General features: G+C 52.1%; 2 protein-coding genes across 6 annotated transcripts in view; one reads left to right on the top strand and one right to left on the bottom strand.

Moving 5' to 3' along the window:
• The window catches only part of PRR12 (proline rich 12), a 33,020-nt gene extending 31,290 nt beyond the window's left edge, over window positions 1–1,730 (top strand). The window contains exons 12-14 of the mRNA XM_064293953.1: window positions 162–308; window positions 414–509; window positions 715–1,730. Of these exons, the coding sequence (XP_064150023.1) occupies window positions 162–308; window positions 414–509; window positions 715–861 (390 nt within the window). The 3' untranslated portion in view covers window positions 862–1,730. The remainder of the gene's footprint in view (window positions 1–161; window positions 309–413; window positions 510–714) is intronic.
• Window positions 1,731–7,484: 5,754 nt separating this feature from the next.
• On the bottom strand, window positions 7,485–13,959 carry RRAS (RAS related). 5 transcript variants are annotated; one of them, XM_023543231.1, is made up of 7 exons: window positions 13,792–13,959; window positions 11,444–11,531; window positions 11,205–11,307; window positions 10,617–10,725; window positions 8,448–8,566; window positions 7,792–7,838; window positions 7,485–7,662 (listed from the first exon to the last, which is right to left on the bottom strand). In XM_023543231.1, exons 1-7 carry the CDS (start codon window positions 13,942–13,944, stop codon window positions 7,538–7,540), a joined length of 744 nt encoding a protein of 247 aa, XP_023398999.1. In that variant the 5' UTR covers window positions 13,945–13,959; the 3' UTR covers window positions 7,485–7,537. The 5 variants fall into 5 exon arrangements, with proteins under 5 accessions (XP_023398999.1, XP_023399000.1, XP_023398998.1 ...); XM_023543232.1 differs by lacking the exon at window positions 10,617–10,725; XM_003406809.4 differs by having other exon boundaries at window positions 7,617–7,838.
• Window positions 13,960–14,120: the final 161 nt, after the last annotated feature.

Raw genomic sequence — 14,120 nt, 5'->3', positions numbered from 1 at the left:
CCTGGTATAAGAGGTCACCAGACTGGCCTAAGGAGGACCAAGAATTCTGAGTGTCTGGTTCTACAGCGTGGGGGAAACTGAGGCCCCTGATGGCTGGGGTACTGAGGAGCTGGGAGGCAGGACCAGGTAGGTGTTCCACTGATCCTGTCGGCTTCCCACAGGACGCCCTGCACACGTTCCCACAGCTGCAAGTGGAGCAGAGTGGGGAAGGCTCCCCGGAGGATGGGGCCGTGCGGCTGCGGCCAGCTGGGGAACCGTATAACCGCAAGACTCTCAGCAAGCTCAAGAGGAGCGTGGTCCGAGCCCAGGTGGGCATTGGGGCCAGAAGGGGGCTGTGCCACGTGGGGGTGCAGGGAGAGAGGCCGCTCAGCGCTGGGCAGGGAGACTGAGCCATCTCTACCCTATCTGCCCAGGAGTTCAAGGTCGAGCTAGAGAAGTCGGGATACTACACACTCTACCACTCACTCCACCACTATAAGTACCACACCTTCCTTCGCTGCCGGGACCAGGTGAGTCCCCCTAGGAGGTCCCAGGACTTGCCCTTGACGAGCTCTTTCCTGGACGCAGAATTCTGGGCCCCCACCCCCTCTGTCTGCCCTTACACCCAGGAATCCAGGCCCCAGCCCTCTCTTCCCAGAGACCCAGAAGTCTGGGCCTCTAGCCCCTCCTTCCTGGATATCCAGCATCCCACAGCTCCACGTGTGTCCTCTGCAGACACTGGCCATCGAGGGCGGCGCCGAGGACCTGGGCCAGGAGGAGGTGGTGCAGCAGTGCATGCGGAATCAGCCGTGGCTGGAGCAGCTGTTTGACTCCTTCAGCGACCTGCTGGCCCAAGCACAGGCCCACAGCCGCTGTGGGTGACCCCAGCCCACTTGGGAGGGGGGCCACCTCCGCCACGAACCGAGAACTGGGACAGAACTATGTCCTCAGGAGCTAACCCCATGCCCCGTCGCCAGGGAAAGAGGGGGTCACTGGTCAGGGTGTGTCCATGCCCCCCAGGGCAGGGTTCAGAGGTTGACTCTCGCCCTCTCCCAAGCCCTCTCCACTCCCTCCCTGCCCCGCCTACTGTTCGGTGTACAGAGAAATTATTTATATATATGTATAAATGTCTATTTAGTAACGGTTTCCCTCCCCGCCCTTGTCCCGCTACCCCTACCACGGCCATAGCCCCGCCCCTCCACCTTGTACATAATGTATAGGAAAAGTCTATGTATGGTTGAGGGGGGAGGGGCGGCTTCAGAGAGCTGGGGGACCCCCTCCCCCCAAGCCCTTCCTGCAGGCCAAGATCTTTGCTAAAGGCCATTCCCTCCCCAGGGCATTCGGTGTCGGGTGGAAGTGGGAACGGGGAAAAATGCATCTTGTTAATTATTTTTAATCTTATTTATTGTACATACCTTGGGGTGGGGGGGGCTAGGGAGGTGGAGGGGGGAGAAGGATCCCCTCCCTCTGCCCCACCCCACTCCTTTTCTACAGCGATTTGTCTGTGTCTGTTTCCCCCGCCCTGCCCCCCTCCCGCCCCTGTGCCACCCTCTGTCCCCATCCCATTGTTGTCTGGATGTGGTTCTATTTTTTATCAGTGTCCTTTTCTCTCCTCCCTCTCTGACCTCCCACCCTGACCTCCCCACCACCCTTTGTCTCTTCTTGCTCTTTCTTGGGCTTCTGTACAACTCAACTTGTATACACTGTGTACACACAACCAGCCAAACGAAAATCCAACGGCAAACACTTTACTAGCAGGCTGTCGTGCCTTTGTCCTGCGGCATCTGGGGTGGCGGTGGCAGAGGGGCTGAAGTTAGGCTTTTCTCAAGCCCTGGTTGGGGTTTGAGTTACCTGTTGCTGTATAACATATTACCCCCTCCAAAATATAGTGACTTCACACAACAAACATCTCACCACTCCTGAGGTTCAGGAATTTGAGAGTGGTTTAACTGAGTGGTTCTGGCTCAGGGTCTGTCTCCAGGGTGCAACCAAGATGTCACTTAGGGCTGCAACCATATGAGGCTTTGACGGGCTAGAGGAAGTAAAGCTTTTATATATGGAGCATCACCCACCATCACTTCTGCCACACTGTTCATTAGAAGCCAGTCACTAAGTCCAGCACGCACTCAACATAGAAACAACAACCCATTGCCATCGAGTCGATTCAGACTTATAGCAGCCCTATAGGACAGAATAGAACTGCCCCATGGAGTTTCCAAGGAGCACCTGGTGGATTTGAACTGCCCACCTTTTGGTTAGCCGTCATAGCCTTAACCATTCACTACGCCACCAGAGTTTCCTCACACACACTCAAGGGGAGGACAGTTAAGCTCCATTTCTTGAAGGGAAGAGTATCAGATTTTGAATGTATTTTTAAATCACTACAGATAGTCACGAGTGTCGGGAGTTGGCTAGTTTTTTCTTGGCTCCCTAAACTGTATGAAAGCACTGGTGGCGTAGTGGTTAAGAGCTATGGCCACTAACCAAAAGGTCAGCAGTTCGAATCCACCAAGGGTCTCCTTGGAAACTCTGTGGGGCAGTTCTACTCTGTCCTATACGGTTGCTATGAGTTGAAGTCAACTCAATGGCAATGGGTTTTTTGTTTTTTTGGCCTATATTGTACAGTTAAGACTAGGCCTGTGTGTCCTTGAACCTTGGGCCTACACGGTCACAGGTGGACTGGCAGTATTCTAGAGTCTGGGCTACAGAATTGAGGATGGATTCTTTTATTCTCCAGCTTTGGTCCTACTAAAAAGTATGGGCTGTGGACCAGCACCCTTGGCATACCCTAAGAGCTTGTAGAAACGTAAGCTCTCGGCCCGCTTCTCAGATCTACTGAATCCACTTTTTAATGACATGTTGAGATGATTCTTATGAACGTTCAAGTTTGAGGAGCAACGTTGTAGAACAAGGGTGTTAAAAGTTTGGAGACTGGCCGTACTCTAGAGCCATTTGTGAATGGGATGTTGTCATTCTAGAGCCCAGGCCTTCATTTTCAAAGATGGGCCACTGGTATTCTAGAGCCCTGGTGCTAGACTCGAGGATGGATGGTAAGTGGGTAGAGACCCAGTGCAAGATTTGACTGTGGATCGTCACTGTTTTCGACTCTTTCTCCATGAAGTTGAGGAAGAACTCTCATTGTTCTAAATTAGTTGCTGACTAGTCGACTCTCACTCATGATGATAACTGTGTATATTGGAGCAGAACTGTGCTCCATAGGGTTTCCTTTTTCTAATTATTTTTGTGGTTGGGAATGTGTACAGTAAAACATAACACCAATCCAAGAATTTCTACATGTACAATTGAGTGACATTACTTACATTCTTTGAGATCTGCAGCCATCCTTACCCTCTTCTGAGTTGTTCCTCCCCCATTCACATAAACTCACTGCCCCCTAGGATTCCTAGCTAATCTTTTGAGTTGCTGTTGTCAGTTCGCTTCCCTATAGATAGTTCTTCAAAAGAGCACAATGCTCAAGGCAAGCGTTCTTTCCTAGCTAAGCTAAACTATTTGGTTTTGAGAAGACTTCAGGGGATATTTTTGGTCCGTGGGGTTTCAATCACTGATTTTTCAGAAGTAGATTGCCACCCTTTCTTGGGAGGCACCTCTGGGTGGACTCAGACTTCCAACTTTTCAATTTGCAGCTGAGCACTTTAACCGTTTATACTACCCAGGGACTCCTGACATTGCTCCAGAACCCTAGATATCGTCTGGACCACCCTCTCCCCCCCACCAAAAAAAAACCCAAAAACCAAACCTGTTGCTGTCAATTCCGACTCATAGCGACCCTACAGGACAGAGTACAAACTGCCCCATAGGGTTCAGTTGGTGGATTTGAACTGCTGACTTTTGGTTAGCAGCTGAACTCTTAATCACTGCACCACCAGGGGTCCAGACCACCACCCATCTTCTAGATTGTAGAACCCTGGTTTTGCAGACTAGAGGCTGGAGAGTAGTATTCAAAAACCATAATGGTTGAGTCAAAGATGGACTATTCCCTTTCTAGAATTGTATAATTAACAGTGTTGAGGATGGGCAATAATGCCCTTGAGCCATGGCCTATAGCACAGGGGGGTGCTGTCTTTGATAGGGAGTAGCACATTTGAGGTTCTGGGCTCAGTTGTCAGATCGGGGTCAAGGGTTCCAGGATTGGGGGTGTCCCAGGTTAAAGGTCTGGAGTAGAACATAAGTGGCGTGTTTAGAGGGTAGGTGATGGGGCAGAATCATCCCTGTGGGGACAGAATAACCTGTTGTTGGACTTTGGAATCAAACTGTCCAAGACCAGCTCCAGCACTTACCAGGCAAGTTGACTAATGGCCTTGTTCCTCAGCTTTGTCATCTGTAAAATGGGTTTTTGTCAAGGCGAAGGAAGATACTGTGTTTGAAGCATTCAGCACTCCCTGGCACACAGTTTCCTGTTACCATAGCAGGAGACCCTGGGAGACTTGGCAGAGGCCCAAGACACAGCATGAAGAGAAAAGAGAGATGCCAAAATCCAGAGACAGAGTCATGGGGCCTGCCAGGTCCAGGGGTGGGCAGGAACCAGACAGACAAAGGCACGAACAAGGCTCCTAGGGAGACGCCAACTTAACTGGCCCAGCCTCTTAGCCATTGTCTAAGGAGCTCTGGAATGGTGGCCAGAAACCTTCCAAAAATGGACCGCCAGTTGTCCCATGTGTTTGTATGGATGCCTTTCTCTGGGGGAAGCGTACCTTTCATCACCTCAAAAGTACATCTTGGACTTACAAGGAGTGGGTGGTCCTGGCCAAGAACTTGGCCTTACGAGGGAGAGACAAGGCTGCTCTGCTGGAGGAGTGTTGATGGTGGGTCTGGGCGGGAGAGAAGTTGGCACAGGCCAAGTTCTGGAACCTTCTAAAATGGCACTGTCCGATATAACTTTCTGTAATGATGGAAATGTTCTATACTTGCCTTATCCACAAGGATAGCCACTAGCCACAATTAACGGTTTTAATTTTAAATAATTTAAATTGAAGTAGCCACATGGCTACAATATTTCATAGTGCGATTCTTGAATTTAAAAAAAAAATTTTTTTTTTCTTCAGATGTTTATCCCAACTGAATCTCCCACACCAAAATAGAATAAGGTGGAATTGACCTTTTGAAAGGGAAGTGGGGGTCCAGTTGCCCACTGTCCCTGTCCCTTTCCCTGGACTAGGTGCCCGGTTTGGCTCATTCCTCTTGGGAGTTTCTTACCCCTGCCTGGGGATTTTTTTTGGGGGGGATTAGGTGGAGGTGTCTGGTCTTGTTTGGGAAACTGATAGAAACACTTCCCCCTACCCCACCCAAACACACTGCCCTGTAGGGGCGGGCCCCTGGGGTGCTGGGCTGCTTGGGAAGAATGGACATGTGGCACAATACATCTGAGCTGAGCTTATTCCCAGGGTGGAAGATTGAACCCAGGCCAAGATTTGGAGAAAACGAAACCCGGAAAGGGATATTGAGCTAATCAGTGTTCTACTGGAAAACAGAGGGACATTCATGGTTCTGGGGCAGGAGAACAGTGGAACCACGGTTGTTGATAACTGTGCACTTTGTACGTGCCAGGTGCTGGATTCGTTCCCTGCATACCGTTGTCTCCTTTAGCTTTGCATCCACCTGGTGAAGTAGGCTCTGTTACTGTTCCATTTTACAGATGAGGAGACAGGGCAGAGCTGGATTTGAACCCTGGTGACATAGTGGTTAAGAGCTATGACTGCTAACCAAAAGGTCTGCAGATGGAATCCACCAGGTGCTCCTTGGAAACCCTGTTGGGGACTTCTGCTCTGTCCTATCGGGCCACTATGAGTTGAAATCGACTGACAATAACAGGCTTGGTTTGGTCTTTTTTTTAACCTGGCTCCATGAGGTATGGTGTTTCAGTGGCAAAATTCTCCCTTTCATGCAGGAGACCCAGGTTCAATTTCCAGCTAAGGCCCCTCAGGCACAGCCACCACCGGTGTTTCAGTGGAGGTTTTCATGCTACTGTGATGCTGAGCAGGTTTCAGCAGAGCTTCCAGACTAAGACAGACTAGAAAGAAAGACCTGGTGATCTACTGAAATCAGCCAATGAAAACCCTGTGGCTCACAATGGTCCCATCTGCAACCAATCACGGGCATGGCACAGGACTGAGCAGCATTTGGAACTTCTGTATGGGGTCACCTTGAGTTGTGGGCCTGCTTGACCCCAGTTAACAGCAACAACCTGGCTCCAACATCCATGCGGGTTTATGCTCCACAGAACCAGCTTCTGGGGTGGGTGTGAGGGGACCATTTAGAGATGAAGGCCCCGGAGGTTCTGGTGCAATTCACAAACACTGGGGCAGGCGGAGCACATGCTTGACTGGTGACAGGTGGCAGGTGGAGACCAAATTCCAGTGCATGTGGACGTCTGGGTGAAGGTTTCTGGCCTGGTGTGTTGAGTAGTTAAGTGTCAATGTTCAGATAGGGCCTGTCAAACAGGCTTGGGAGGTGTGTGGGTGCCATTTTGGCTCCACGTGTCCAGGGTACCAAATAGAGTGCAGAAGTGGGGGTCCTGGGTTGGACTTGGAGGCGTCTAAATGTTCCCAGTACATAAACGAGCTTTAGGTTTCCAGGCTGAGATGTGTCATCAGTCTACTTGCCGTATCCAAGTTAGATTCAGGTTTTAAACTCCAACATCAGCCCCATTTGGAACTTTCTGGAACTGAGAACTTGAAAGCCGGCTACTTGGACACCATTCTGCCCACCTGTCCCTTCTCCCTCCAGCCAAAAGGACTTTCTCAATATACAGTGGGAGGGGGCAGGCAGGGTTTGTAGCAGTTGTTGCCTGTATCCACAATCCTGGAAACTTCTAGAACAGCACTGTCCAATACAACTTTCTGTGATGATGGAAATGTTCTGTGTTTATTTTGTCCATTAGGATAGCCACTAGCCACAATTAAAATATTTAATTTTATATAATTTGAATTGAAATAGCCACATTAGCTTCTGGCCACCATGAGGAGCCTTGGTGACACAACGATTAAGCGCTTGGCTGCTAAACGAAAAGTTGGCAGTTCGAACCTACCTAGCAGCTCTGCAGGGAAAAAGACCTGGTGATCTGCTTCTGTAAAGATTATAGCCAAGAAAACCCTATGGGGCAGATCTGCTGTTGCATGGGATCACTGTGAGTCAGAATCGATTTGACTGCATGCAACAGGTTCTGGCTACCATATTGGACAATGGAAAGTTCTAGAACTTTCCAGAAGAAAAAATTAAGCTTCATTCCAACAGAATCTCTCACCAAAACAGAAAAGGTTGGAGTTGCCCATTTTGAAGGGGAAGTGGCGTCCAGCTGCCCCCTACCCAACCCTCCCCCCATGGACCTGATGCCTGGTTTGGTTTATTCTCTATATCCCCTGTCCTTCCCCAAGCACAGGATTCTAGATCTGATGGGTCTAGGTACAGCAAAGCTTTTAGCACATGCGCCATCCATATTCACCCACCCTCCCCTGAGCCCTTTTCTCGTTTTAAAAAGCAACCTCTGATGTTGGCAGTGACATTTATTTCTCTGGGGAAAGGAAGTTATATACAGCAGTGATCAGGATACCCAGGAGCCCCTTACCCCCACCAGGAGCTCGGGCCAGGAGAGGAGGCGTTGGCAGAAGGCACACAGTGGCGACAGCCGGAGGAGGCCAGGAAGTAGGGATGGGGGTGTAGTGTATCCTGGGAGACCAAGATGGAGAAACTGAGGCTCAGCAAGGTGTGAGGGTAGCTGGTCCCAAGAGCTTGTGCTGGTGCTTCTCCCACGCCCAGGCTACAGGAGGATGCAGGGGCACCCCCCATCTTTCTTGCCTGGGGCACTGGGCGGATAGGATGGAAGCTCTTGTTCCTGGTATTTCCTGTGGGGAGGAAGAGGCTGGTGAGCTTGGGGTGAAGCAGGGGGCGTCACTACGGGGTGTGGTGGCTGTGGACTGCACCGGGTGAAACTGTCGGAGGGGGTGACACCAAAATGTCTATAAAATTTTTGTGCAGCGTTTCAGCAGAAATTTATTTTTTTTTATAAAACTAGCCCCATAGTTTGGGAAAAAAATTTTTAACTATGACATTTCCAATCAGCATTGGATCTCTAAAATCTACAGGCTACTACAAAAAGACAAATAACCCAATTAAAAAACTGGCAAAGGATATGAACAGGCACTTCACTAAAGAAGACATTCAGGTAGTTAACAGATACATGAGAAAATGCTCACGATTAGCCATTAGAAAAATGCAAATCAAAACTACAATGAGATTCCATCTCACTCTTCTCACTGTTGTTTTTGTTGCTGCTGGTGTTTTTTTATACTCGCTGATTTTGTCAAATTTTCTGGTGTTTTAGGTACAATATTGTGGTAATTAGCGTTGGAGGGTGATACCATGAGTAACTGCACTGGGTAACACCAATCCTAGTGACACCACTGGGCTGGAGGGGCTGGGGATGACTGTGACAGGAAGGGGCCTTGGCTCACCGGACTGCCCGAACCAGCTGCTCAAAGGCCTCGTCCACGTTGAGGCGCAGTTTGGCAGAGGCCTCGAAGTAGGCCACGTGGTGGGAGGCACTGAAGGCAGAGGCTTCAGATCGGGGGACCTAGGGAGACACAGGGAGGACTCAGGACCCTGTGCTTGGGGCACCCCCAGCCACCGAAGAGTGAGGATGATGTGTGTGCTCAGGGGGGTTACATGCCGCCCCCAATGTATACTGAGAAAGGACAGGTGGGCAGAATGGTGTCCAAGTAGCAAGCTGGCAAGTTCTCAGTTCCAGAAAGCTCCCAATGGGGCTGATGTCAGAGTCTACCATATTTTTACGTAAATTAACACATGCATTCTACATTTGTGTTCCAACTGATCCCCTTCTCCCCCATGTATTTTCATAATTTTTATATGTTGCTGTAAAAAGATTTAAACTCTGAATCTAACTTAGGGCGTGAGCGGACACACTCCCTCTGAGCCTCTCTTCTGGCGCATTAAGGCTACAGCAAGTAGGTTGATAAGCACATGAGGCATTGTGGGTGCTCCAAGAAAGGAGAGTTCCAGAGACAGTAGAGGCAGAGACCCCAAGGGGGTTTGATGCCTTCTAAGGAGTTGGGGACAGCTTTGTAGATGTTTGCCCTATGGAGTGTTAGATAACTAGGAGTTCGTCAGACACAGAAGAAGAAAGGGTGTTCTAGGCAGAAGAGACAGTCTTAGCAAAGCTTCAAAGGCTAGAAATCCCCGAAGGCTTCATCTGAAGGTTGAGTTCTGTGTGGCAATAACAGAGCGTAGGGAAGTCATTGGAAAATCAGCTGCCAACGAATTGATTCCATCGCAACCCCATGTGTGTCAGAGTAGAATGGCGCTCCATGGGGTGTTTAATGGCTAATTTTCCAGAAGATCACCAGGCCTTTCTTCCGAAGCGCCTCTGGGTAGATACGAACTCCAACTTTTCGATTTGCCATGGATTGAATTGTGTCCCCCCAAAATATGTGTTGTAAAACCTAACCCCTACACCTCTGAAAAAGGAGCCCTGGTGGCACAGTGGTTAAGTGCTCAGCTGCCAATTGAAAAGTTGGTGGTTTGAACCCAGCAGCTGATCTGCGGGAGAAAGATGTTGGCAGTCTGCTTCCGTAAAGATTGTTGTTGTTGTTAGATGCCATCAAGTCAGCTCCAATTCATAGCGCCTTATGTATAACAGAACCAAACGTGCCCGGTCCTGCACCATTCTCACATATAGGGTCACTAGGAGTCGGAACTGACTGGACCTAACAACTGTAGAGATTACAGCCTTAGAAACCCTATGGGGCAGTTCGACTCTGTTCTATCGGGTTGTTAGGAGTCAGAATCAACTCAGTAGCACCCAACAACAACAAAACACGAAGAGGAGCAAGCATGAACAGAAGAAAGAGAGATGCTACATGGAGATCTCTGAAGAACGCTAGAGAATCTCAGGCAGGGATTTTCCCCCAGAGAGAACAGAAAGAGCCACCCCCTAGAGCCGGCGCCCTGAATTCAGACGTCTAGCCTCCTAAACTGTGAGAAAAACCATCCATTTGTGGTATTACTGTTAGAGCAGCACTAAGAGATGAAGACAGGTTAGTAGCCAAGCACTTAGCTGCTTGCACTACCCAGGGAAGAGAAAGGGATGAAACCACTCAGAGTATTTTACTTTGGGTTGAAGAGCTGGAACTCTGTCCTGGGAGCACTAGGGAGCCATGGGAGGTCTGTGAGCAGGAGAAGGGCAGGGTGAGCTCTGGGGCCGGGTGGGAGAGGCCAACTGAAGGGAAGAGAATGGAGGCTAGAAGGCTGAGGTGAGGGTCAAGGTGGGAGAGGAGGAAGACTGAGTATCACCAGGGCTACATGAACAGAGACAAGGGGACAGGGCATAGAGAGTCAGGCAACAGGTAGTTGATGGGAGTAGATTCTTTTTTTGTATCCAGCCTCCTCTCCAGGAACTCCTGTGTACCAGTTCCTCTTCTGGGCAGCGCTGCAGACCCAAAGGTCTGCCTTGGGGTTAACATGTCTGTAGTGTGCACATCAGGTGTGTGATAAGGGGGGGAGGGGAGCAGACTCCACTCGTGCCATGGGAGAAGGCTGGAGTCGGAGTGGCAGGAGGCACATTGGAAGAGCCTCCCAGGCCGAGAGGGAGTGCCGGGGCCCCCCACCTGGCGTTGGGTCTCCAGGTCTGCCTTGTTCCCAACCAGCACTATGGGGAAGTCATCTCGGTCCTTGACGCGGAGGATTTGCGTGAACAGCTTGCTCACCTCATTGAAACTGGGAGGAGACGCATGACGTTAGGAGCCAAGTCTTTATCCGTTTGTACCACCCATGGACAAAACCAAAAAACAAACCCGTGACTTTTAAGTCGATTCCAGCTCATAGTGAACCTACAGGACAGAGTAGAACTGCCCCATAGGGTTTCCGAGGCTGTAATCTTTACGGGAGCAGACTGCCACACCTTTCTTCCAAGGAGTAGCTGATGGGAGGGTTCGAATTGCTGCTCTTTCAGTTAGCAGCCGAGCACTTAAACACTGCACATCAGGGCTCCCTTTCCAGAGACAAGAAAGGGGTAAACTCATGCAGGGAATCCAACACTGTGTTGAAGACCTGGGACTTTGTCCTGGGGGCACTAGGGAGCCATGGGAGGTCTAGGAGCAAGAGAAGGGCAGGGTGAACTCCGGAGCCAGGTGGGAGGTTGACTGAAGGAGGGGCCCAGTCCCCCCGTCTTTGCTCTGTCCCCCGCCAGGCCTCACCTCTGCCGGTCATTGATGGCAAACACCAGCAGGAAGCCGTGGCCAGCACGCATGTATTGCTCCCGCATGGCGCCAAACTCCTCCTGGCCTGCGGTGTCCAGGACTGTGGGGACAGGCAGGGAGAGGGCGACCCCACCATGGGATGAGGCTCCCCCTGCCCAGGCCACCCCTACGGATTCCCAGCCCCTGCCATACACTCCCTCCCCCCTGCCCCCCCCACCAATCCCTGCTGTCCTCACTGTCCAGTCGGGCAGGGACGCCATCCACTGTGCAGATCTTAGTGTAGGAGTCCTCGATGGTGGGGTCATAGTCAGACACGAAGTAGGACTGGTGATGATGGGGTGAGAGGGCACTGTTACTGTCGTGCCCCACAGAGGGGATGCGCCCTGCCCTGGGATGGCCTTCCCAGGTGCTCCCTTCTGGGTCTCTATCCACCCCTCCCCCATATCTCTGCCCCGGTCTATGTCTCTGTCTTCCTCTCCCTCTCTGTGTCTCTGTCCCCCCTCTCTCTCTCTGGGTCTCTATCCCCCACCCCACCCCCGTCTCTGTTCCCCTCTCTCTGGGTCTCTTTCCCTCTCTTTCTGGGTCTCGGTGTCCCTCTCTTTGGATCTCTGTCCCTCTGTCTCTAGGTCTCTGTTCCTCTCTCTGGGTCTCTGCCCCATCCTAGGTCTCTGTTCACCTCTCTTTGAGTCTCTGTCCCTCTCTCTCTGGGTCTCTATCCGCCTCTCTCTGAGCCTCTGTCCCCCTCCCTCTGGGTCTCTGCTCTCCCTCTTTGAGCCTCCCTTCCTCCCCTCTCTGTAGGTCTCCCTCTCCCCTGTTCTCTATCCCCTTACCATCTCTGTGGGTCTCCCTCCCCCACTCTATCTTTCTAGGTCTCTGCTTCACCCTCCCATCCTGAGTCTCTTCCCTTTTCTCTCTTTGAGTCTTTCCCAGTCCTCTCTTTCTGGCACAAAGCATATCTCTGTCATTGAGATTACTTCCTGGCTGTGTGACGTTGGAGGAGTCACTTCCCCTCTCTGAGCCTCAGTTTCCTCATTTAGAAAGCAAGGATAAGAATAGCATGCCATTTAATCCAGTGCCTGTGATCTGGGAAAACCTCCTTTAAGCTCTTAACACATCAGCCAGCACATAGTAAGCACGCTCAGTTGTTCCAGAGCTGCTGTCCTGAATATGTGCCTGTGTTTCTTTCCCTCCTCCCCCTCCTTCTCAGGCGGCCTCCAGCGTCTCCTCCCAGGGGAAGGTCCCGGTTCCAATCCACAGAGAGGCCGCCCTGCCCTTGGCCTGGGCCCCTCCCTTCCTGCCTGGGTCCCGCCCGTGTCGGCCCAGCCTTCGGCCAGCTCTGGGTTGACCCCTGGATGCCAGGGGCCGGGAGCTGGGGCTTTCTGTGCCCAGGAAGGGGCTCCCGCTCAGGGGCTTGCTGGGATCTCTTGAGGGGTCTGGGGTCCCAGGTCCTCTGTGGTGGTTCTCAGGGGCAGACACCTATCTGGGGTTTCTCTGAGATAGGGAGAGATTCCCTTCACAGTGTGGTAAAAGTTTCAAGAGAAGGGGTGGTCTAGTGGCTGGGGGTCTGAAGACTGTAAAGCTACCGCTGTCGGTTAGAGGAGTCTTCAGTGAAGGCTTGTCCCGGAGGACCAGGCTGTGGGTGGGTCGCAGCTCTGGGGAGAGTTAGTGGTGTGTCTCCAGAGCACAGCTTGAGAAAATCAGGGGTGAGAACTGGGGGTGAACCCCAAGGTGACTGCTGGCATTGGGAGATCTGTCGCAGATTGTAGGAGTGTGTCTAGAGAGTCTTAGACCTTGAGATGCAGTTATAGGGTCAGACAAGGTCTTTTTGGGGGTGTCAGCTATCTGAGGACTTCTTCCATGGAGGTAACTTAGGGGACATCAGGGGAGAGCAAGTCGAAAGGAGGAAAACTCAAGATGGAGGAGGGCTTGAATTTTGGCAGGGAGGGGATCTGGGTCTGGCGGGATAGGGGTCGCTAGGACTTGGAGTCTTGGACTTTTTGAAATCTCTTGGGTCTGAGGGAAAAGTGCTCTCAGAGCAGGGGGTGAAGAATGCATCTCTCAGGATTGGCCGGCCCCAGAAAGAAAAGGTCTGGGCGTTATTTCTAGATGTTGGGGGAGGTCCCTGATGTTGAGACTGAGGGAATCTCGAGGGTGGTGGGCAGAGGGATGCCCCTATAGAGGTCCTGAGCAGGTCACCAGGGAAGCTGGGGGGAAGGTTTTGGGGGACATGGGACTCAGGGAAGAGGGAGTTGGCACCATGGGGTACTCTGGGAGAGAATGGGGCGCCTCTGCTGGATTTGGGGTGCTCCCAGGAAGCGTCAGGGCCAGAGAAGCAGGGAAGCGGGGTCTTGGGCACTGGAGGGATAGTGGGTCTCAGGATGCGAGTTTAGGAGGAAGGTCCCGCGTGTAGGGAGTGGAGGCCCTCAGCAGGGCTCAGGGTCACAATCTGAGGGGCTCTTTTGAGGTTAGAGGGCTTCATAGGAGGGTTTCTGTGATGGGTCTAGGGGAAATCAGGGTCTCGGAGGTCCCCCAAAGGGCTCCGTGCTGGGTCCCGGGGGCACCCCCCAGGGTGAGGGCCCACTACCTGGATGAACTGGATGGTCAGCGCGCTCTTGCCCACGCCGCCGCCGCCCACGACCACCAGCTTGTGTGTCTCGTTGGGTGGGGGGTCCCCGGGTCCCGGCCCCCCGCCCCGGGGCCGCCCCCGCCCCGTCCCGGACACCGCCCCGCTGCTCATGTCGCCACCGCTGCCGCTGCCGCCGCTACCGCCTGGGGGGGAGCCGGGCGGGGCTTGGGGGCGGGCTACGCTAATAAGGCTGCTGCATATTCATCAACTCCGGCAAGGAGGGAAACGTGAGCCGGGACACTTAAGGTGGAGGCAAGTCCAGGGAGGAGGAGCTATGCTAATACAGG

This window comes from Loxodonta africana, chromosome 11 (assembly GCF_030014295.1).
Source record: "Loxodonta africana isolate mLoxAfr1 chromosome 11, mLoxAfr1.hap2, whole genome shotgun sequence".
Lineage (NCBI taxonomy): Eukaryota > Metazoa > Chordata > Mammalia > Proboscidea > Elephantidae > Loxodonta > Loxodonta africana.
The sequence above is the reverse complement of the archived record's forward strand: the minus strand, read 5'-3'. Positions and strand labels throughout refer to the sequence as shown.

What these genes read in the sequence shown, in the direction of transcription:
- RRAS (XM_023543231.1), bottom strand. Translation starts at nt 13,944, where the DNA reads ATGAGCAGCGGGGCGGTGTCCGGGACGGGGCGGGGGCGGCCCCGGGGC. An exon ending in GCCATCAATGACCGGCAGAG is followed by an intron (nt 10,726 to 11,204) that starts GTGAGGCCTGGC and finishes GTCTCCTCCCAG; the next exon opens with TTTCAATGAGGTGAGCAAGC. An exon ending in CTATCCGCCCAGTGCCCCAG is followed by an intron (nt 7,663 to 7,791) that starts GCAAGAAAGATG and finishes TTGGTCTCCCAG; the next exon opens with GATACACTACACCCCCATCC.